General features: G+C 40.0%; 1 protein-coding gene across 1 annotated transcript in view; it reads right to left on the bottom strand.

Annotated features, from left to right (window-relative positions):
* LOC146655366 (uncharacterized) overlaps nucleotides 1–19,628 on the bottom strand; it is a 30,569-nt gene extending 10,941 nt beyond the window's left edge. Inside the window, exons 1-3 of the mRNA XM_085427484.1 lie at nucleotides 19,471–19,628; nucleotides 16,640–17,025; nucleotides 9,890–10,011 (exon numbers count right to left, since the gene is read on the bottom strand). Of these exons, the coding sequence (XP_085283610.1) occupies nucleotides 9,890–10,011; nucleotides 16,640–17,025; nucleotides 19,471–19,481 (519 nt within the window). The 5' untranslated portion in view covers nucleotides 19,482–19,628. The remainder of the gene's footprint in view (nucleotides 1–9,889; nucleotides 10,012–16,639; nucleotides 17,026–19,470) is intronic.
* Nucleotides 19,629–21,949: the final 2,321 nt, after the last annotated feature.

The following is a 21,949-nucleotide window of genomic DNA, read 5'->3' as shown; positions in this document are numbered from 1 at the left end:
TTACTGTATACCTCAGGATTACAGAAAGGAAACACGCACATGCACACCCAGACACACATTGGTAATTCTCTAATAGTTTCCTCATTTGAACTCTTACCTCAAATAACCTCATCCTTCATCTGAGAATAGAAAACCTGCTGCCACAAATCATTTTCCTGCTGTCACTGCAACTCTGCAGGCTCCTAACAAGTAATTCAAACAGCACGTGCAAACACACGAAGGTACCGTGTACAGTGCATGCATTTTCCCGCACACACCCACAGTAATTGCTAGCGGGATGTAACAGCAGGCAAACTGTGACAAAGATGCCAAAGGACGAAAAGCCAAACTTTCACAAAAACAGATTCAGAAAGGCAGGAAGTCAGCCAATCATCGGCAATTCACCAGTCAGGCATTTAATCAGTAAAAAAACAGAATTCAGCCCATCAGTCAAACAAGATGATACAATTCATCTACTTAGAGATAAAACAGTTTATCACAATTACTGCAGATTCTTTCATGTTTGCACAGTGAATTATTTTGGTCTGTTTGTTTTGGGAAGCCACAGGTAAATGAATCCTTTACTGTTAACATCGTGCCTTTCTGCCAGTTTTAGAGCACTAAAGGAGATTTGAAGTCGAAGATTCCCCACTGGCTTTTGAATGCAGCATATTTAAAAACCTTTGCAGTGTTACCATGACACTGAGAAATATTAAAAGTTGACAAGATGCACTTTGGATCCAGAAATCTAAAAATTGTGGATGCAAAAGGTGATGCGAATGAAAAGACAGCCAAGTTGTGCGCATTCTGCAAGTGATTGTTTCTGCCCAAAGTCTTTGAAGACAGACATCTCTGATGCAAGGGTTTTTAAGTTTCTCATCTTTCTATCTTGCTCTTCTTCTTGCCTCGTTCCTTTCACAGTGGAAACATTGAGTCAGCCACTTCCAAAGAGCTCGTGTGATTTTATTTGGTTACCACAACTTACTATGCTGCTTCTCAAAAATAGCTTTCAAAACAAGGCTACACTTTCAACCACACACATACACACACTGATGCACACAATGCAAAATGACTCAGGTTTTGCTACATTATTTTTCTATCTACTATTACCATCTCTGTGGTGTCTGTGCCACTTTGAATTAAAGTGTTTTTCTTTTCTTTTTCAGTTGTCTCTCTTTTTTTAAAAAAAAAAAAAAAGCTTTAAAACAAAAATATGCCATGGGTCTTACATGCATGCTATAGCTTCACTTAATCACATACCATTGCTAAAATAAATGTAAAATTTAAGTTCTGAATGCAAAAGTACTGCAACCAAGTATTAACAAGTTCCTGTTCCTGTAAAAGATGTCTTTACTGTCAGCTTGAACATCTACTCATTGATCTTGCACAATCTGTCCAAACTGACATTCATAGAGTTGCACTGGGAAATATGCATAATAACGGCTACAAATACTTGCATAACAATGCCCAACTCTTGCTACTGAGTTGTGTCATGGTCCTGGGCCATGTGGGCCCAGTATTCTTAGTTCCTTGTATTTTTGTATTTCGTTCCTTATTTAGGCCATGTTTTCTGAGTTGCCCTGTTGTGTTGTTCCCTAAGTGTTTTCCCTTCATGGCTTTTACCCCCTGTGTGCCCCTCTGTGTATCTGTGAGCCCTCGTCTCTCCTTATGTTTTATTCCATGTTTCCCCTGCCCATTATGTCTAAGTTCTCCCCGTGCTCTCTCTCCCCCCTGTGTGCCCTCTATGTATTTATGAGCCCTCGTCTCCCTTTGTGGTTGTTTCATGTTTCCCCAGCCCGTTATGTCTGTGTTTTCCCCGTGCTCTCTCTCCTCCTGTCTGAACCTCTGTGCCTGTACATGTCATGTTCAGTTCACCCCGCCCTGTCTCGTTATGATTATCAGTGTCACCTGTGTTCCCCGTGTGTGCCCACTTTCCTCATTTACCCTCTGTGTATTTCTGTCTGAGTCTCCCTCTGTTCGGCGTCGCGTTCTCCCTCATGCTGTGTGTGAGTCCCCCGTGTTTCCTGGTGAGCTTTATGTTAGTTTTTCCCAGTTTAGTTTTGTATCTCCTATTATCTTTTGTCAGCAATAAAGCTGCTTTTTGAGTTCATCCCCGTGTGTGTGAGTTTTGCATTTTGGGTCCTCCTCCTGCCTGCCACACAGCCGAGCCATGACAAGTTGAAAGATTTAATTTTTTTTCTGTGTACTTTTTCTGTGTGTACTTGAATAATGGGTGAAAGGTTGGGGTGTTCTGAATACCATTCTTTTGAGGGCTTTAGAGAGGTGGTGGTATTCAGAAACAAATAGTTACCATAACATTAATTCACCATTGTCGCTATATTTACAAGTAAAATTATTCCTCTGAGAGAAAGCTCGAAGCACCAGATTGGGTGAACATCACAGTGATGCAGTTCTCTGCTATCTCACTCGAGAAACGGAGGGAAAGCTGTGCTAGCATTGACCTAGAGATTTTATGTTATCCTGAGTGGGGTAAATATTGATAAAAGGCCATGATAAGTTGCCAAATCTTGCAGTAATAAAGTAAACTGAGGTGTGGTGTTGACTGCCATGACTGAGAGAAATAGGTGATTATGCATTTATAAAGATTTATATTAGAAACCTGAAATTAGTCAATATTTCAAATGAGTCAATAGTGAAATATTTGAAGCCCCCAAATAGAAAAAAAATGTATTGATGCTGAAATAACTTTCCTCTCTCAGTGACTACTGTCCTAGTTTCTTTGAAACTTTGAGACATCAAAGTTCCTTCCGTTACAATAGCTGACAGCAGAAATTGATAATGGTGTTTAAGTTCAGAAAACGCCTTTAACAAAACAACTGTTCAGCTAGCAGGCCATAAACAGGCAGAACCTACGGCAGGCACTGTGTAGTCACAGAAACAGGCAAACCTAGATGGTTAAGCAAGGGTTAAAAATATTGTCCTGCCCTTTGTCTTTCATACACACTCAATCACTCTCTCACACACACACAAATACAAGCAGCCAGCCAGTGACACCCAACTGGTCCAGAGTGTTCCTCAGAGTTATTTCTGTCTTCAGGACAAAGGCTTGTACCTCTTACTGAAAGACAGTGTGTGTTGGGAGTTTCTGTAAGTGTGTGTGTGTGTGTGTGTGTGTGTGTGTGTGTGTGTGTGTGTGTGTGTGTGTGTGTGTGTGTGTGTGTGTGTGTGTTTGGACAGGATAATTAGACCTTGTGCTTTGCTCCCTTAGAGTTCTGTAACCGCAGGTTTGAGCCATAATGAATCTACACTGTCACGGACACTGGGCTGTCGCACCACACACACACACACACACACAAACACACATGGGCATGGACACCATTTTGGGCATGTTCACAGAAGTCTGAAAACAAACATGCACACATTGTGTAAATGTTTGACAGAGACAGAGAGACAGATATAAAGACAGGGAGGAAGAGAGAGAGAGAGAGATTGGATGGATTAACTGAGGGCAAAGGAGAAAAAGCTAAGTGTGTGGAAGATTACTAAAAAAACAAATGCTTACTCATTACATTTGAGATTATACACTGCTGCATATGTTTTCCAGCAAAATAATTAACCACTATAACATAGTATGGTTGCATGGTATGTTACAGTAGTAAGTGCTTTTCAAACTTCTCAGGCAGTAAAGTGAACTAAACCCAGAGTCTGTGTCAGTGTAGCGTCTCTGTGAGTCACTCTGCAGTCTGAAGTGAGGCAGACTGTTTCTTATCCTTCAGGCATCTCTTAGGCTTCAGGCAATGAAGTCGAATAAAGCTCTTCTGTCAACCTTAGCAATGCTGGCAGCTAAGTGTTCAAAAGTAATGTGATACGGGCTGATAATAATGTTTTTCATTTTGAAGCTAAAAACATAATAAATTCCCCTATTAAGTATAAAATTTTGTTAACTGGATCCTGTTTTCATAGATATTTCAAGACACCTTTGGATCAGTGACTCGCAATCCTAAATTGAGGAGTGCCAAAGAAGCAGGGTTGCGAGATGAATCTAAACAGGGTGGTTGGATGTGTCATTAGTTTTCCTGATCATAACCCAGAGGTCTGGACAGCTTCAAGCTCAACTGTTGACCTGGTGGTAAGAGTTTAAGTTCATTCTAATCTTTCTTATAACTGTTATAATGTTTCACACACGACCAGAAACGTAATTCTAATAACTATAGAAGAAAAGAGCATATCAGCAAAGTCACATAAGGATAGATCATCTTGGAACCGTGATTTACCAAATGTGACAATCCGTGTACCATGTACCAAATTTTGTGGCTTTGTAATTAAAAACTGTTTGGAAATTTTGGTAAAAAAACAAACAAAATGTCAGCATTTTAGATCCGCTGGAAGAAAAGTTAGAGGCCCATCAACATTAGTAGAAATCATTCTCTGTGGAGCACGTAAATGTGCAGAAAAGAAGACTGATAATTTGATCTTATATTTTTAGATGGTTTTATTGGATCAGTAGAGATCCAAAAATGTATGTGAAATAATGCAACTTGAAGAAATGCTCACAGCCGGCTTGGCATTTTTGAGTTAAGGAAGCTGGAAGTGAAAACTGTTTTAGTTTTAAGGAGCAACAGGTCAAAAGGGTGTAGGGTTGCAGGCAGTCACACCACATGCTTTAATCACCTCAGTTCAACCCTTGTCTAGCCCGGCTGTACTGGAGCCAGATGATTCATCATTTACTGCTGTGTCGGTTTGATTACGGTGTAAAGTTCGTGGCAGTGCTGAAGACTTCTTATATTTTCTTGTATTCAGAAATCTTCCTAAAGTTCAACTCTCCAGGTCACTTCAAGGATGCAGTCCCACCAGGATATCTCAACGCAGACACAGCCACTCACAAACACTCAGATAAGACATAAGAAACCTGAGGGATGTGAGAGAACATCTGTTGAGAATTTGCTTTCTGAATTACACGAGAATGGAGTGCCATTTGAGTTCACCGGGTTGAACAGGTGACTCATAATGCAATAAGGCTATTTTAGAGCCTGCATGTCTTCCCCCTGCTCTCTCCCAGCTTTCCTGTCATAATAAAGGCTTTAAAAAAAACCATAAAAAGAATGCTAAATGTAAAACTTCAATATTTGAAGTGGTAATAATTCACATTATTCAGATAGATGGATTTAATTATCTTTAAAAAATGTCTTGTTGCTGACCTTCTGAAAATGTAAGTATTTTGAGTGACCAGTAGGACGTACTATGAAGCATGCTCAACATAGCCAGGATTTCTTTGTATCAGCTGGCTTGAAAAAGTCTAAAATCTAGTCAGAGAAAACTGGTATCACAATGGTGGTTATCGGATTTGTTTGTTAACTCGGGCTTTCTGCTTTAGGCTCTTAGTGCGCTCACATAAAGCAAAGCTTCTGATGGGTCATTTGACTCTTCTGCGCAAAATAGATCAACTGAGCACGAGGTGCTACAAGAGGAACGGGTGATAGATATCTATAAAGAACAGAAATAATATAACAGTAAAATACAACCCTGCAGCTGCAAAGTAGACAAGAGAATTACGCTGCAGAAAATCATTAATTTTATGAATTAATTGTCATCACAAACTCACAGTGGTAGAAAAATATATCAACATGAGTTCATATGTTTATTTTACTTCTTGGTGCACTCAGATGTTTATTTCTAATGTTGAAACTTAATGCTTTTAAGGTTGATCAGTGTACTCTTATTTCAGCTACTGTTCTGTTTCATAAAGATGCATCGACAGATAGCCCGATCTTTTTGTAAACCGCATATTTCTTGTAAGACTGCTTTCATACTCTCATCCTTGCAAAACTGCAAGATAACTATGATTAAAAACTGGAAAAAAGATCTCTGACAATCATTTCTCACCAGTTTCACTGAAACTTGAGCAGTTTCTCTTTCACTGTTTATTACAGCTGAATTTCCTTTTCCTTTTTGTAGTTACCATCATATTACACTGAAATCTGTATGACCTGAGGTTTTGTAATTGCATGCAATTTTTTAAATTAGCTATAGCTCAAGTAGATTAAACAGCACTTCACTCACAATGACCTCCTTGTATGCTTTCTTTAGTGGATAAAATCCAGACATCAGAAGTGTGCCTGTGTCGCAGTCCTGGTTTTTGGAAACTAGAGCTAATCAAAATGCGCACTGTTGTCTCAATATGTGGGATGAAAGGCGAGGGATTAAAACTGTGCAATCACCCATAAAGTGAGAAACCTGGTCAACCTTATGTGTAACCACACATGTGCATTTATACACTGCAGCATCAACACCTGGCAAGAGAACAAGGAACAAGTCTCCACGTTCCTCTTTTCTCCGTCTCATTATTGTTCTACAGCAAGAACAAACACACCTGCACTTACTTTCTGGATGATTCTGCAACCACGTTCACAGATGATTTCCCACTAAGACACACTGGAAAAAAAACACACACGCGCACACCTATCTCTTCCTGTCTTCCACAGCAGTGCGATTGTGTGACAAGGTGTTGAGTCACAGCCTTAACTCATTTTGTTCTCACATGTATCCAGCCTCTTTGTGTTTAAGTTTGTTTCGAAGCCGTTGAGGCCATGGCAGGCTCACGCCACTGACGCTTATCACGTACTAAATCCCAGCTCGTGGGACTGTTCACATATGGACTAAATTAAATACTTTCCCCGACGTTAGTGCACTGAGTTGTAATACTGTAATCTGTTAAGCTCTTGAGTTCAACCAGTCTCACCTACCTTAGTGAAAACAGCATAGTGACATTATATTTTATTAAGGCAGATGGAGTTAATTCATCAAAAAAAAAACAAATAAAGGTAAATGAAGGCTTTCACTTTATCTCGTTAGCACTTACATTACAGGCTGGGTGCTGACATATTGTTTGGTGATGCTGGCTATAAAACTAAAGGGGCTGGAGGCCACTGTTCATGAGGAAGTACTTTTTGTATTATGTATGTTTCAGATGTTTATCCATCCATTCGCTTCCGCTTATCCTTTTCAGGGTCGCGGGGGGTGCTGGAGCCTATCCCAGCTGTCATAGGGCGAGAGGCGGGGTACACCCTGGACAGGTCGCCAGTCTGTCGCAGGGCTAACACATAGGGACAGACAACCATTCGCATTCACATTCACTCCCACATTCACAGCTAGTGGCAATTTGGATTATCCAATTAACCTATCCCCACAAGCTGCATGTCTTTGGACGGTGGGAGGAAGCCGGAGTACCCGGAGGCAACCCACGCAAACACGGGGAGAACATGCAAACTCCACACAGAAAGACCCCAGCCTGATGGTGGAATTGAACTCAGGACCTTCTTGCTGTGTGGCTACCCACTGTGCCACCGTGCTGCCTTGTTTCAGATGTTATGAAACAAAAACTACAACATGGGTGTGTCAAGGCTATATACAGTCTGTCTTTTACCACAAGCACTGCATATTCCTTCATTCAACTATAAATCTCCACACATGTGTGGCATTAATATATGACTTAATGAACCGATCAGTCTTACTAAAGTGGGCTATAGTAAGCTAATACTTTTGAGGAACATATAGAATCAGTCCCACAAACTACAGGTCACTTTAACATCAGTAATTTAAAATGTTGATTAAACTGACTGATCGAAAAGTCAGTGTGTTTATTTCTTTAAGAGCAAAAAAACCCCTCCCAAACTGATAGTTATATCATAAAGGTATCTACATGCAATAGAACTAACATAGCCTTTACTTTTTTTAACATTAAAAAATGCAACTTTATGTCACTTACATATATGTAAAAGTAAACTATATTCTGCCTCATTGGGTATCGCATCCTGAGCTCCTTTGTTTGGGCCTTTAATCAGTCACAGTGCCTTACGTTTAACGTTTGACCTTCCTGTGCAAGCTACGTAAGCTTCAGTGCTTCAGTGCAACTGCCAGTTAGCCGAGTAGATTAGGGTGAACGATCACAATGTCAGGACAGTGGATAACATCCCCAGCCTATTTCTTTGTAAGTTTGTTAAGTTACCTAACACACATGCGCTCACTTTCTGGTTGGTTCTGCAATCAAGATAACGGAGGCACTAAAATACACACACGTTCCAAACTTGTGTGACAAGGTGCTGAGTCAGAGCCTGTACTCTGCTTTCCTCACCATCTTCAGCACTGAATAATGGAAATTGCTCACAGAGGACGTGAGAAACACCAGCTTTTTTACTGCTTTTTTACTGAAAACATTCCAAAATCATGATTCCCGTAGCTGAGTAACTGTATGGTCAGTGATTACAGCACTGGCTAATTTAGGTTTGTTTAGTGTGTGGGGGAGGAAACCTAAACATTAGAATGCTGAGAAATATTAACAAATGTTGAAAAATAATTTTTTAATCATTGATTTCTACATTTGTGCTTGTTTATATTACTAATGCATTAGCAGTTTACACGGCTGAATCTCTAATACGTAAGCACAGGGTCACTAGAGATCAGATATATGAGTTGGTTAGGAAAAAATGCAGAAGCAAAGTTGCAGAAAAGGTTCACTCTATTCCTGTTTGCAGCTCATTAGTTACACAGACAAAAAAAACACTCAGTGAGTGAAGCAGATTTCTCATGCATCAAAAGACTCGAATGGAGACTTGCAGCTTTGTAACTGTTAAGCTTTTGACACTGAGGGAGTGTTTTAAGCTCCTTACTGAGATATAATAGGCCTGTCATGCATTTTTCTTGACTTCTATTTTTTAACCCATTTCTGTGATGAGATTAAAGTGAATTTAAACTAGATCATGTTTTCTTCTCGCTTCCTCTCTGTCTTCCCAAAGCTCCAGTCAGCTCTTTGATAGAGGAGTAAATAAAGCCGGAGTGATGCAATATGCCGAAATATTGCCAAGGAAAAGAAGCCAAGAGGAAATTAAGTCTGATTACAACTTCACAACTGCACCATTCACAGGATTTATACTCCCAAGAATAATATGAACGTCTCTTTAGCAGAGCAATAGTCAGAATACTGCAACTGCAATCTCATGGAACAAGTACCGAAGCAAGCAAGGTGATAGGAATTTTCTTAAACCTGTATTTTTTGTGTGTGATTTGGCCTAAAGGGTATATAGTAGGAAGTTTCAAGAATACTGTAACTGAGAGGCTAGAGCAGCATAGCATGCAGAAAATATTTAACATCTCAAATGCGATATATATTAATAAACTGAAAAAGCTCTGATGAATTTCACCTTCGGCATTTACAAATACATCTATGTAACATATGTGTTTTCGTGTGCTGCATAATGAACTTCTTTCACTCTCCCCACATTAAAAGGTCAATTTGTATCACAAGGTTTATTTTTGTTTCTTTTCAACTTCTGTAAACATTGCTTTCCTCTCTCTACGCTTAACCTATCCATCACCTGCTCCTGCACTGTTGAGGTTTTTCTATCATTAGGCTGTTTTCCTGTTTTTTGGTATGTTTTTTAACTACAGTGGTAACTGTGGCATCTGGATTTTCTGCAGATTCAGGCTGTCTGTTCGTGTAATACTTTGATCACAGGTCTTTTTATTTTTATCAACCAAAGCAGAGTGGAAATGACCAGCTGCTAAGAGACTCTGATCACACACACACACACATTTTGTCCTGTTTTTTTTTTCCTTTCTTGTTTCCTGCCCTGCTGAACATGTGGTTCATTTCAGCAGCATCCAGCCGCAAATCTGGATTCACAGAGAAACACTGAATGAAAAAGGCAATTTTCCAACAGCCTATATATTTTTGAGTTGCTGAGATGAGATGATTTGGCAAAAGTCGTTTATATCCTTTAGTTAATGGCAGTCTTGTCTGTCAGCTGATCAGCTTCACTACCACAGCTGCAGGGTGTTCAGCCTTCTGGTCAAGAGATGTAAAAATGTATCCTGCTGCAGGCTGGTTTTAACACACATATGACTTCTTTCTCTCTCTCACGCACACACAGAAATAGTGTCAGTGATCACTAACCCTTTGCAATAGGAGATGATTATACTCGTCTCCTATTCGTCTGAGCTGTTGTCCGAATGTCTCTGCCTGCATGTCCCCTGCTGCGTTTTGCTGCCACGTCCTAGAGGGGCTGGGTGACGGATCTGCAACACAAAGTAAAAAGAAAACATGCCATCTTTGCATATGATGATCAGGTAAACAACTGTTATACATCCTGCGTGTCAGTTCCAGGGTGCAACAGCATTAACTCACATGATCTTTCATTACATTTCTGAAGAGGTTAAATGCTCAAAACTTAACCACCGAGACAAAATATGTGTTTATTTATGCTTCATATAAGTGAAGCATAACCAAAAAGTATTTGGAGCTTTATTTGTGGTTAGGGGTTCAGACTTGAAAACACTGTGAAACTTCAGCACAAAGATATTTGAAATATGACTTGTAAGATTAAGAGAAACCACAAAGGAACACAGAAACCGAGCGCATGTATTTACATAGCTTTACATACGAGGTGTTTCAAAATGGCGGCTCTCTGATCGTAACTTATGTTAACAATAGGTTGCCCAGAAAGAAAATAAAGTCCTTTTGGGCATCACCGGGCACATGGCTCAGACTGTGGTTACACCAAATTCACTGCAGCCAAGCTAAGTTCCTTTGAACTTGATTCACTTGTTGATATTGAATCTTTAAAAAAAAAACATGAACAGATGTAACAGAAAAGCACTGTAACTCAAACCTTCATCGTTTTTTTTGTTGTTGTTGTTGTTGTTGTTTTGGAGAAAATCATATGTGATGTGCATGTTCGGCTTTCCCGCCAATCCATGACTGCTTTTATCAAAAAAACACACCAATAAACTCCTTTTAATGGTAAAATTTTGAAGAAACTATACGACAGACAAAGAAGAAAAACAATCAGAGTGTGATTCATAAAGTGAGACTCCTTTGGTTTTGACCCAGTTCAGTTTATTTGATGTTATAATCGATGCATGCTCACAGTGACATAATAAAAACCCCAGAGGAGATGTAAATCAGGGTACTTATTCAACGAGGTGAGACAGAATAGGTAAATGACAAACATATTTGTTAATTATTAACAGTAGAGAAGGTTATCAGACACATTTAGTGCACTTTGAGTGCTTCATGGTGTTACAGTTGCCAGCTGACCAGGATGAGGAAAAGTGCGAGTGCGTTCATGTGTCAGTGCGCGTGAATGTGTGTTTTCGTGGTTAATCTGTTAGATTTTCAGTCTGAACTACAATACGATTATGAAAGGCTCTGACCTCTTACCGATCTCCGCTTATGACTCATGCACGCCATTATGAAACCCAGACTTAATATTTCTCACATCCTCTGATATTGACGAGACCAGTACAGCAATCAATCCATCAAGCTGCTGACTGCAGCATCAGCAAGAGGGATTTTAATGGCGATATGGGCAAGGAGCTACGCTACAATGCCTCAAAGTGTAATAAATGCTGAGTAATCACTGAATCTCACTGATTTATTCGGGTTTGGAAGCTACGAACGGTGCAGGTAGGCGATGCCAGGATGCTCAAGACATCAAATAATGAATTTTAAAACACAAAACAAGAACTCCTATGAAGTTTTGCATATGTTACTTGTTTCCTCCTTTCAAAGATTTCTGTACTGACGTCCAAGATGCTTTTAAGTAACACTGCATGTACTTAGCGGGTTAAATACTGTATCATGCACGAGGACTTACTTTATCAGGATGTTCCTTTGACAATGACCACAATAACCAAAACGACAGTTATACATAGTATATATACATGATGATACTGATTTTGTATAGGAGCAGTTCTAAGACATCAACCTGGCTGCTGTAATGCAATCTGCTGACAACCGATTTTGGCTCATAATCCACAGTTTGCTCATGCCGAAGGGCATTCAGTTAAAAAGCAAAAAACAAATGCCAGCAAACAGTCGCATCTTAGGTCAAAAGAGTACCAGAGTAACCTGAATAAATAGTGAATTCCTCTAACAGACAGTAAGTCGGCTTTGTGCAGCTCAGTAACTTGAATTTCAGCTAAAGTTTATTTGTAAGATCAAAGCCTCAGGCAAAATCTATCTTTGTTCCATCCAGCCCTGAGGTTGTATTATAATTAGACTGTGTTAAGGACAAAAACTCACAAGAGGCATCTGTTTTGCTCTAAAACTGAAGAAACCTGACTGCACTGCGAGTGTGATCTTCCTGCTGCTGCAGGAGGAAGTACTGCGATGTCGAGCAGCAACAACAAGATAAACAGATCTTCCTTAAGCCCCTGCACCATATCTAACACACAAACAAGTTAGCAATCTTGATAAGTGAGACTTTTGTGTGTGATTGGGGGGACAATGTGTAACTTATTGCACAAGTCAGTTTGTGTTTATTGGTCCTATCTTGCAAATGCAGTGGACTGATTGAGATGCAAGTTACTGTCTGCATCTTACAAAAGACCTGAAGCCTATTTTGGCTACTAAACACACATACTGAGTCCTTTTTTGAGTGGCTTACTTAATAAACAACACGTAACCACACACATGGACTGTTCTGTTTTGACTGCTATCTTGTCTGTCTGGCTTCAGTGAAAGAGAATAAAAGAGACACAAGGCAATCAGCAAAGCTACTCGCTGCTATTATGAAAAAGAATAGCGACACATACAAAGCAGAGAATATGCTCAGGTTTTCAGAAGTTTTATTTCAGCCTTAGGAGATTACTTTGATATTTACAAAAAAATAAAACCCCATTGTGTTTAGAAAAACAAATTGAAGGATTAAAGCTGAGATGTAAACAGAGAGGGTTAGACTGTAATGTAACGTAACCGCACAATTTTACCAGTCTGAGCAAAACAAATAGGTTTATTCTCATTAAGATGACAGAACAGCATTATTCCATAGAAGATTTATTTGCCTTCCACTGCAGCAACACTGTGAAGGCATTTACTCTGTTAGTACTTTTATCTGTTTTTTTTTTTTTTTTGCCAAGTTTTAACCTCCTGGCAAAATTTTGTTTGTTACCAAGCAACAGGATGGGCAACTTTAGCCAACAGCATCACAGCTAAAAGTATGAGCCTTCTGTTTCTAAGCTGTGCTGATGTAAACAAGACAACTGGAGCACTATTTTAGACCAGTGATGCTGGAGGTGGCAGTTCTTTCATTTCTGTTTGGGATTGAAATAAACAGAAAACAATAAAAATAGGATCCAGGCTGTGATAACCGATAAAAACATTTTGGGGAATCCCTCAATGTATGCTCAAAACCGTTGGTCATAAAATTGCTGTGGGAGTATACACTAAATATTTAACGTTTAATGAGCATCTAAATACAACGGTGGCACGAATAATTTGTAATGAGTTTGTGGTATAGAGATTAAAAAATAATATTGGCACAACATTTTAATGTCCACATTTGAAAATGTGTTTATATGATGATATAATCTAAGCTCATAACTTGCACTTCCTGTTTTATAATATTTAAAACTTTATCTGCTTTCATCTTTTATTATGGCAATTTGAATTTCATTTTAAGCTCTTTGGATAAGTTAAACAGCTTCTACTTCTACTTTAGTATCAACTGAACATTCTAATTAACAGCTAACTGACATGTATTTAGTTACTTTACACCTCAATCGATATATTAATTCCATAAAAAGGGAAATACATAAATTCTTAGTAACAACCTGCTAGCATCCTGAAGGCCTCAAATACTGCTGTTACCGGTATGTTTGCAGAGGACATATGGATAAAGGTACTAGCAATAAGGGCCTCAATCCACACTCATCAGATATGCTATATGAACAAAAGTACCAGGCCACCTACTCAGTACACCTGCTGGAGCTGCTCGGCCATGGAAACCCATGCCGTGAAGCTCTGCAGTTATTGAGTCAGCAAAGAGTTGGTGACTTTTACACACTATGCACCACTGCCTTTGGTGACCCTGCTATGTAACTTTATGTGGCTGAATTGCTGTGGTTCCTGCACGCTTTCACTTTGCAATAATACCACTTACAGCTGATCATGCAATATCTAGGAGGGAAGACATTTCAAACTGACTTGTAGAGGTGGCATCAACGTAAGCTCTTTAAAACGATTCATTCTTTCACAAATGTTTGTAAAAGCAGGCTACATGGTTTGGTTAGGTGCATGCTTTTGTGCACCTGTACCAATGAGACAGAAAACACCTGGATTCAAAGATTAAGAGGTGTGGTCCAATACTTTTAGTGTCACATTTAAACACACTCGGTAAGCCTTATGTTTCAGCATACTAAATTAATGTTGAGAAGGGACAAAGTTCTTCATCTTTAACTCAGTGTAACCAAGTACTTTTGATGCCTAAACCTAACCAACAAGAGTCCAACACCAAATGGACACCTTTTCTGCAACAACAGCAGCATCTGAGGAGCAACAGTATTTCACACTGTGGAATGGTATAACCTGAGTCTGCATCAATGCTGATGGAGGCTAAAGTATGACACGAAATTGGTGCAGTTTGGAGAATCAACATGTAGTTCAGCTTATACACATTTTTTTTTTTTTAGCAGAATGCAACCCTAGACTATCTAAAACACAACCTGACCTTAACCTTAGTTTATGAATCCTAGAACTGAGCATGTTCTTTGTCAACTTCTGCAATATAATGGGTGAGAGGTGGATCTGACTGTGAAACCCGGGGACACCACATGCTCACTGTCATCCACACTTATGATTGACTTATTATTTATAATCAATAAGATTATCCAGGATGAACACTTTTCTTTTTTACTCCAGTAATGACAGTTTACAAAAACTAACTTTATTTTTTATAAATGTGTCCTAAACCAGCAATTACCCCATTGGGTAAGTCTCTTCTGAGGTTGAAGAGCAAAAGAGCTGAGGCCTATTTTCCCACATAGGCTTTTATACTTTACAACTACAAGTTTATTGCCAACCTTCAGTTGCACCCCTACTGGCCATTAAACAGAATGCAGCTTTAAGGTACTTCTGTGTTGTCACTTTTCAAAGCAGGAAACTTCAGCCATCTTTAATACTGTTAAAGCATGCAAACACAGCCCACTTAAATGTGACCAACCAATACTACTTGGACTACAAACTGAAACCAGAAAGATTCCATTACCAAATATCATGCTCAGCCATTGCTCAATGTTTGTGTGTTTCACATCTGCATTTCACCTGCAAGTTTGCTAAGTGATACTTAGCGAACGCTAAATAATGCTTACTTTGAGGAGTCAAGAGTCTTTAAGAGTACAGACTCAATTATCATTATGAAATACTGATACATTATGACTCTTTCACATCATTTTAAGTTTGACTAATAAAAGTGTATATAAATCTGACATCCATTACGCGTGGCAGTAACGATGATGTCAGTAGAAATGTGTTTCTTTAGGTTCACTGACAGGTTCCTACATTGTGTGTGGAATAGTACACACATGCACACATTCCTGGGCATGGCCCTGTTAGTCTAGCCATGAGTCAGGACAACGTCTGAAACAAACCAACATCAGCAGGATTAACAACTCCTAACAGAAACATGGTACAGAATGGTCATCACGCATTACACCATTATGTGTTTGTCTCCCTCAAACCACCAATGTGAAGATGAAAATGACAAACCCTTACAGAGTAAGGGTGGGATTAAGACTTTGAAAACTAATGTGAATACAAGTTGTCACCGTTTCTGCTTTTTTTTTATGGGTTTTTTTGTTTTGTTTTTTGCAAAACAAAATCACACATCCAACCTATTGGATCCACCTTTGTCCACAATGTTATAACTATCACTCACCCTTTGTATAAACAAGTCAACAGTTTCCTTTTAAATTAAACCTGAGAATGTTATTCAAATGTATCCTGCAGGTTTTAGAAAGGTTTTACACACTTGAAGGCAGCAGGCATTACTCGCCAGAAAAACAAAGTACTACTACAGTGGAATGAAAACAGAGAAGCAGCAGAAGTGGATTTAGCAGCATGGAGGAGTCATTAGTGTGTTTTATATAAGCATGTTTCCACCTGGATTTGTTGGATTTCTCTTCAAGGGCAAACAGAGTAGCACATGCAGAGTATTAGTCAATAAACCAGAATCTCAAAAACAAAAAAGCAACAGCCTTACTCATGTGAGAATAGCAAGCATAGCACATCAAGGTAGTGGAAAAACGGCTCTCTTTCATGACTAAGCTCTAGAGTGAGAAAGGGGTGAAAACAAACACATCTTAAGTATGAAACTAGATATAAAAACATCCTAAGTATGTTTTTGTTCATCTTTTCACTATCATTGGTAACACTCAACACCACCGACCGCCCAAAGCCCCATATCTTTGATAGAGGAAACGTGAGGGAACTAGTTGTAGACTCCTATCTAGTTTCCTATTAAGCTGCATACCCACACAGCCGTCTTACGTCCAGGGTAGTCTTTATTGACTGAGTCAGGTCAAACTTTCACCCACACCTATAACAGTATTAGCAGTGCGTTTAGGCATTTAGACAAATTCCTACACTTTAATTTGCATTCTTTATTGTGAGCATGAAAATTGTACTGTGTGCATGTCCTCTTTTACCATCTACAACAACAGCAACATCATGACGAAAGGCGCAAGGCGAGAAACACCTTTACCGTAATGTGAAGTACAGCCACCTTACATTACCAAATGGAGTTCCTGCATCTCGGTTTGTCACTCCATCACTTGGGAAACGACTTTACAAAAAGACACCTGAACATCTTCCACGTGTGTGCACTCACATTAATGCGGGAGTTATACATGAAGAGTCTGTGCTCACCGTGTTGCGTGCCCGGTCCTTCACCGTGCACCTCACCCATGCGCTGCAGGGCGTGTATTAGCACCTGTCCGGTGAGGCTCGGGGTCTGTATCGCTTTGTCAGACATCACTGGCTTCGGGGAGAGCGGGGAGCTTGGCAATGAGTCGCAGTCAGAGGAAAAATATCCACTGGAGGAACGGCGAGGGAAGCGGAATATCGTCCGGCTCTGAAAAACGTCAAAGCTCTTCGGGGTTCTGCACCAGGAAGGCGAATCCGGTTCTCCTCCTCCGGTAGAGCCGCGGTTTAAACGGGACGTTTGCGCTCCTGTGGCACCGACAGGTGGTAGATCTCCTCCGCTGGCCTCCGATGCTGTTACTGCGGTCGAGCCATCGGACGAATTTGGTGGTCTGTTGAATGAACAGAGCGGCACCGTCAGTTTGGCTGGTCATCCCTGTGCTCAAACAGCCAACAGCCTCTCGCTGTTGTTTCGTCTGGAGTTTCAGGCGCACGTATTCCAGCGATCCGCTGGCAGGACGTGACTCTGTTTCCAAATATCCCATCAGAACTGCGGGACTTCTGTCACTTAACTTAATTTTACACACGCGCCAACTTTTTTTCTCTCCTTTTTTTGCCAAATCATAGCAGATGTAACGTGCTAACAATAAGTGACTTTTATGAAACGGTACTGTATTGTAACTTACTTCTCTGTGTAGCTGAAACTCAGATAAGCACAGGGAGTTCAGGAGCGAGTGTTTGGCTGTGCGCTGAGCGTGTTCCTGCTCTGTGGCCCAGGTTTCCTGTCCAACTGGCTGCCCGGTGCGCCTCCATTGTTTGAAAATAAATTAGCTGATTGCGGCACATCTCTGTTTGCCTGATAGGAAAAGCATGAGGAAGCCCCAGAGTGACTTCAGCTGCGTCACAGAGAAACAGCCAGAAATAAATGCGCCGCAACAGACCGCAATCAGCCTGCATATCAGCATTTTCAAATAAGTAAAATATAACAATCTTGAATTTCTCACATCGGTGCTTATTAGCAGTTAATAAAGGGATTTGTGAAATCAAGTTCACTCAAGTAGTCTACTGGTTTCTGCAAAGTCAGTTTATTTAAGGTGATTTGCGCTGAGATAACGATTTACACATGTGCCATTTTCCGTTTGGATTACTGAGCTTCAGACTCTCAATGTGACAGTCTTACAAAACAAAATCATGAAAATGATGTTTTGTTGCGGCACTTCCTGTTTGTCCAGAATAAACTGCAGCTTCCTCGGCCCACGAATCCCCCGCTGTAATGACCTGTAGTGCAAGGCGTCTGCCAAAATGAAATTCTAGGCAGACATTTTTTTTATTCGCCGGTATTCGCGCTTTTATTTCGCACATCTCTAATGTAAATATTCATCATAGCGTTGCTTTTAGAGGAGCAGAGGAGGAGCGACAACTGTGTGAACCGGGCGCGATGGCCGTACTTCAACCATATGAAAATTTTTACTTTCCTTGTGGGTTTCAGTACCGATCCGAGCGCCTCCGGAGACAGTTTGCGCACTAGAGAAATAACAGTGACACGTTCGTGCGGCTACTACGCCAAGAGGGAAACAACACAGTGGGAAGGAAGAAAAATCCGCAAAGCCGGTACGAGAACACTAACTCGGTGTGTTTTATGTAGGTGCAACAGGGCAGAAGATGTAAGAAAATTCGCTCGGCGACACGTCTGCACCGAAACTTTATGAACACAAAGAGGTTTCCGTGTCTTCGTGGGTGACGGCTGACATTATCATCGGATAGAAGAAAGTGACCTCTCGGTTAACATATTAGGTTTCACTTAACTATTAAAACACAAACAGCAAAATAGCTGAGCGGCCGTGTGCGCGTACGGCTTTACTCGCTATCCCTCGCATGGTTATCTGCAAAACCAAGTGGTGTCGTGCGCCATCTCCAGTCCTGGGAGTCTCATAGTAGCATGCCCAAACATATCCATTAGTGTCCGTAATTGCCCATTATCACAAGAATTAATGGGAGAAAAGTTCAAGCCAACTAGCCGGAGTGGATAAAAATCTCCCACGCGGGCGTCATCGCCTGACAGTAGCCGTTAAGTAGAAACGCGGACGAACTCTTTAACCTCCCTTAACAAGGGAAAGATGAAACAAAAAAACAAACAAAAAAAATCAGCTCTTCTGAGGAGTTTAAATGGAGAATTGTCGCTTAAATCCTCAACCCACTGAGCGTGTGCTTATTTCTTGAAAGAAGCTGTCGTCACTCTATCGAGCAAATAAAACGCATGTTTTCCCCCTCTCTGCATCCCTGGGGACACCGGCATTGACAGCATCTCCTTTACAGTCAACACAACCGATGTCGGGTGAAACCAGACGTTCACCCGTCTACAGAGTTAGCAGATTAATAAGCTGAACTCGAGCCAGCGCGCCGCGTTGCCAAATATACCGGCGGAGTCAGAGGGTCGCTGCAAAATTCACACCCAAATCCAGATTAATGTAAAAGAAGAAAGTCCCATCAAACACGGGACGGTCGTTTCAAACACCCACTGCACTACTTTGTTAATTGCTTTAGTAACCACTTAGTAGACATGCGTGGGAAGAGCACCTTTGTTTAAAACACCTTTTAAACAAAAATGTCTTCATGGTGATTGCAGTGACATTTCACAATAATATGAATAATTCAAATTTAGATCTACTGATTTCTAGATTTTTCCACAAATCTACCAATATACTAGGCAGGTGTCGGCTGTTTGCAACGTGACACCTGACACAGCGACTGAAACATCTAAAGAGCACGTTTGTAAAGATTTGTGTATTTTTTTTAAGTAACACACATATTTTTTGGAGCCCGTCCTTAAAACTCACCTTGAATGCATTTCAGGATCGTGCCTCTGAGTACATAATCCAAGTAGAGCTTAAAAAAGTAACATGAAAACACAACAAAAAAGAATGAAGTGTTTTAATCAGTCTGCAAACCTGTAAACAAACTCAACCCTTTGTTTGCTTCCTCTCCCTTTCTCTATGTCGCGTCAATAAGGCAAACTGTGCGTAACAGTACACTATCTACTCCAACAGTCGGTCCGCCCCTGGGAGGGACCAATGCTTTAAAGCCTATTACAGCTCTTGAACGACCTCTGTATGTCAAGAGGAGCATTTCCAGTGGCTACCCATGAGGCTTTCTTTGTGCTCAATGTAAGGACACCAATTATTAAAAGTTACAGAAACAAAATTTGCAATGTAATTACAAAAAGTTTTGTTAAACCAAAATTGTCATTGCACTCATTATGCCATAGGCTATCTGGCCCCAATTGTTTGTGTTTATAACTTGGCAAAGGCAAATGATTGATTCCCAAATTTTAAACAAGTGCTGTATGCACGCTGGAACAATGACTGAAAACAGGGAGGGGGCACTCTGTGATCTCTCTGGCACTTTTACATCTGCCTACATTTATACACATTATTCAGTATTATAAGATTTAAGCCTATTGCTGGATTTTTTGGTTTTCCCTTTTTCCACTGCAGGACATTAACAAGATGAAAAATAAATGGTATAATACTTTACCTTCTTCTTTTTGCACCCTTTTTAAAAGGTGCAAGTACAAGTTTGCTCATCCAAGTTTCATAAATCTGGTAAAGTGCACTGGCACAGTCCAGATGTAAGGATTTGTATACAAAATTACAGTACCCATCATTTCTTTGTATTTTGCTAGGAAAATGGGAAATCTGTGCAGCAGTTTTTTATGAAACATCGAAACATAAATGGAAGTGCAGTATATAAGGCAAAAACAAAGTTTCTGCAACCACAATGAGCTTGAAATGCTATGCCATAATTCTTCACTACAGTCTAAACTCTCATAGGTAAGCTTTCTTTTAATTTCTTTACATGGTCTCCAGGAATAGTTCTCCAGTCTTTGTGGAGGACATTCTAAAGCTTCTTTGGATGCATTTGTTGCACACTGCTTTAATAATGCTGAGGTCTGGGCTCTGAGGAGGACAGTCCATGAATGATAATATTCTATTGTGTGTTTTTCTGTCCAGGTATGCTTTTAGCACATTGGCAGTGTGCTTGGGATCATTATCATGCAGAGAAATTGAGCTCTTCAGATGATATTACATAGTGGAACAAAATCTGATGACACCTCCTGCATTCATAATTCCATCAATTATGAGAAGATCAGTACCAAAGAGCCTCCATTGTGTTTTTCAGATGGCTGTGGTCACTCACTGTTATATTTCTCTCCTGACTCCCTCCCTGCATATTGATAATTTGAACTAAAAATTGTAACTTTGGATTCATCGCTTCATGAGATCGATTACCACTGATTTTCAGTTCAGTTTTTGTGTAATTTGGAATACCTAATCTTTTTCTCGCTGTTTCCCTTCCATAAGACAGTCACTTTCACTGAGACCATTTCTGATGAGGCTTCAGCTAACAGTAGATGGGTCATCTGAAAGCCCAGATGCGTTCTCAGGTTATGTGTCAGGTATCTGACACATAACCTGAGAATGCTCACATCTTGATATCTTCGGCCTGTTATTAGATTTGACTAAAGAAACTGGAACAAAGTATCTCTTTTTGCAACACGCTACTAGTTACAAAGTGCTTAAAGATACCATTTAAAACTTATTCATTGCTAAGTTGTCTGGTATGTGTAGACAGTCCAGTGGTTCATCCCTTGAGTTAGGTGCCTTGAATGATTTGTAGTAGTGTTAAGTACCTTGTCAGGTATAAGGTCTGGATTAAAAATGAATGAAAAAGCAGCCAATTCTCAAAGAAAAACTCTAAAAGACATTCAGGAAACTTAAAGAAATATTGCTGAAGAGCACTTTAAAAAAGAAGAACATCTGACACCTTGGAAGCAAAATATAAAGAACTGATTGGTCTCTCAAGGCTTTCGCACTCGGTCTAGTTAAAACTACAGAATGATTTGCAAAATTAACACCTGCCCCTGTGCACCCAACCCCCACACACTTCTTCAAGAAATTCATAAACTGAAATTACTACTACTTTTTCCTTTTAACTGCCATTTGGCCTCATGCATCTTCTGCATTTGAAATTGAGACATTCACAATCTGGATGAAACTGACACCTACACATATGACTGCTAGCGTGAAAGTACACATGAGATAGGACTGCTGTTATGAATCATCGTTAAGGCCGTCTTAGTACCATAACTGTATTCCTTAAGATAGATATTTAAAAAAAAAAAACACCTAAAGAAGTTAGTTGGGGATGCAACAAAACATGGATTTTACAGTTTATATCTGCACTGCAGGAAGTTCATATATCTGATTCTGATTAACAACATACAGTAAGATAATGGAATGATTCAAACACAGGTAA

The sequence above is a fragment of the Rhamphochromis longiceps genome, linkage group LG13, assembly GCF_057381845.1.
Source record: "Rhamphochromis longiceps isolate RC_006_pf linkage group LG13, R_longiceps_female_GT1.1, whole genome shotgun sequence".
Lineage (NCBI taxonomy): Eukaryota > Metazoa > Chordata > Actinopteri > Cichliformes > Cichlidae > Rhamphochromis > Rhamphochromis longiceps.
This window is presented reverse-complemented; position numbering and strand designations above follow the sequence as displayed.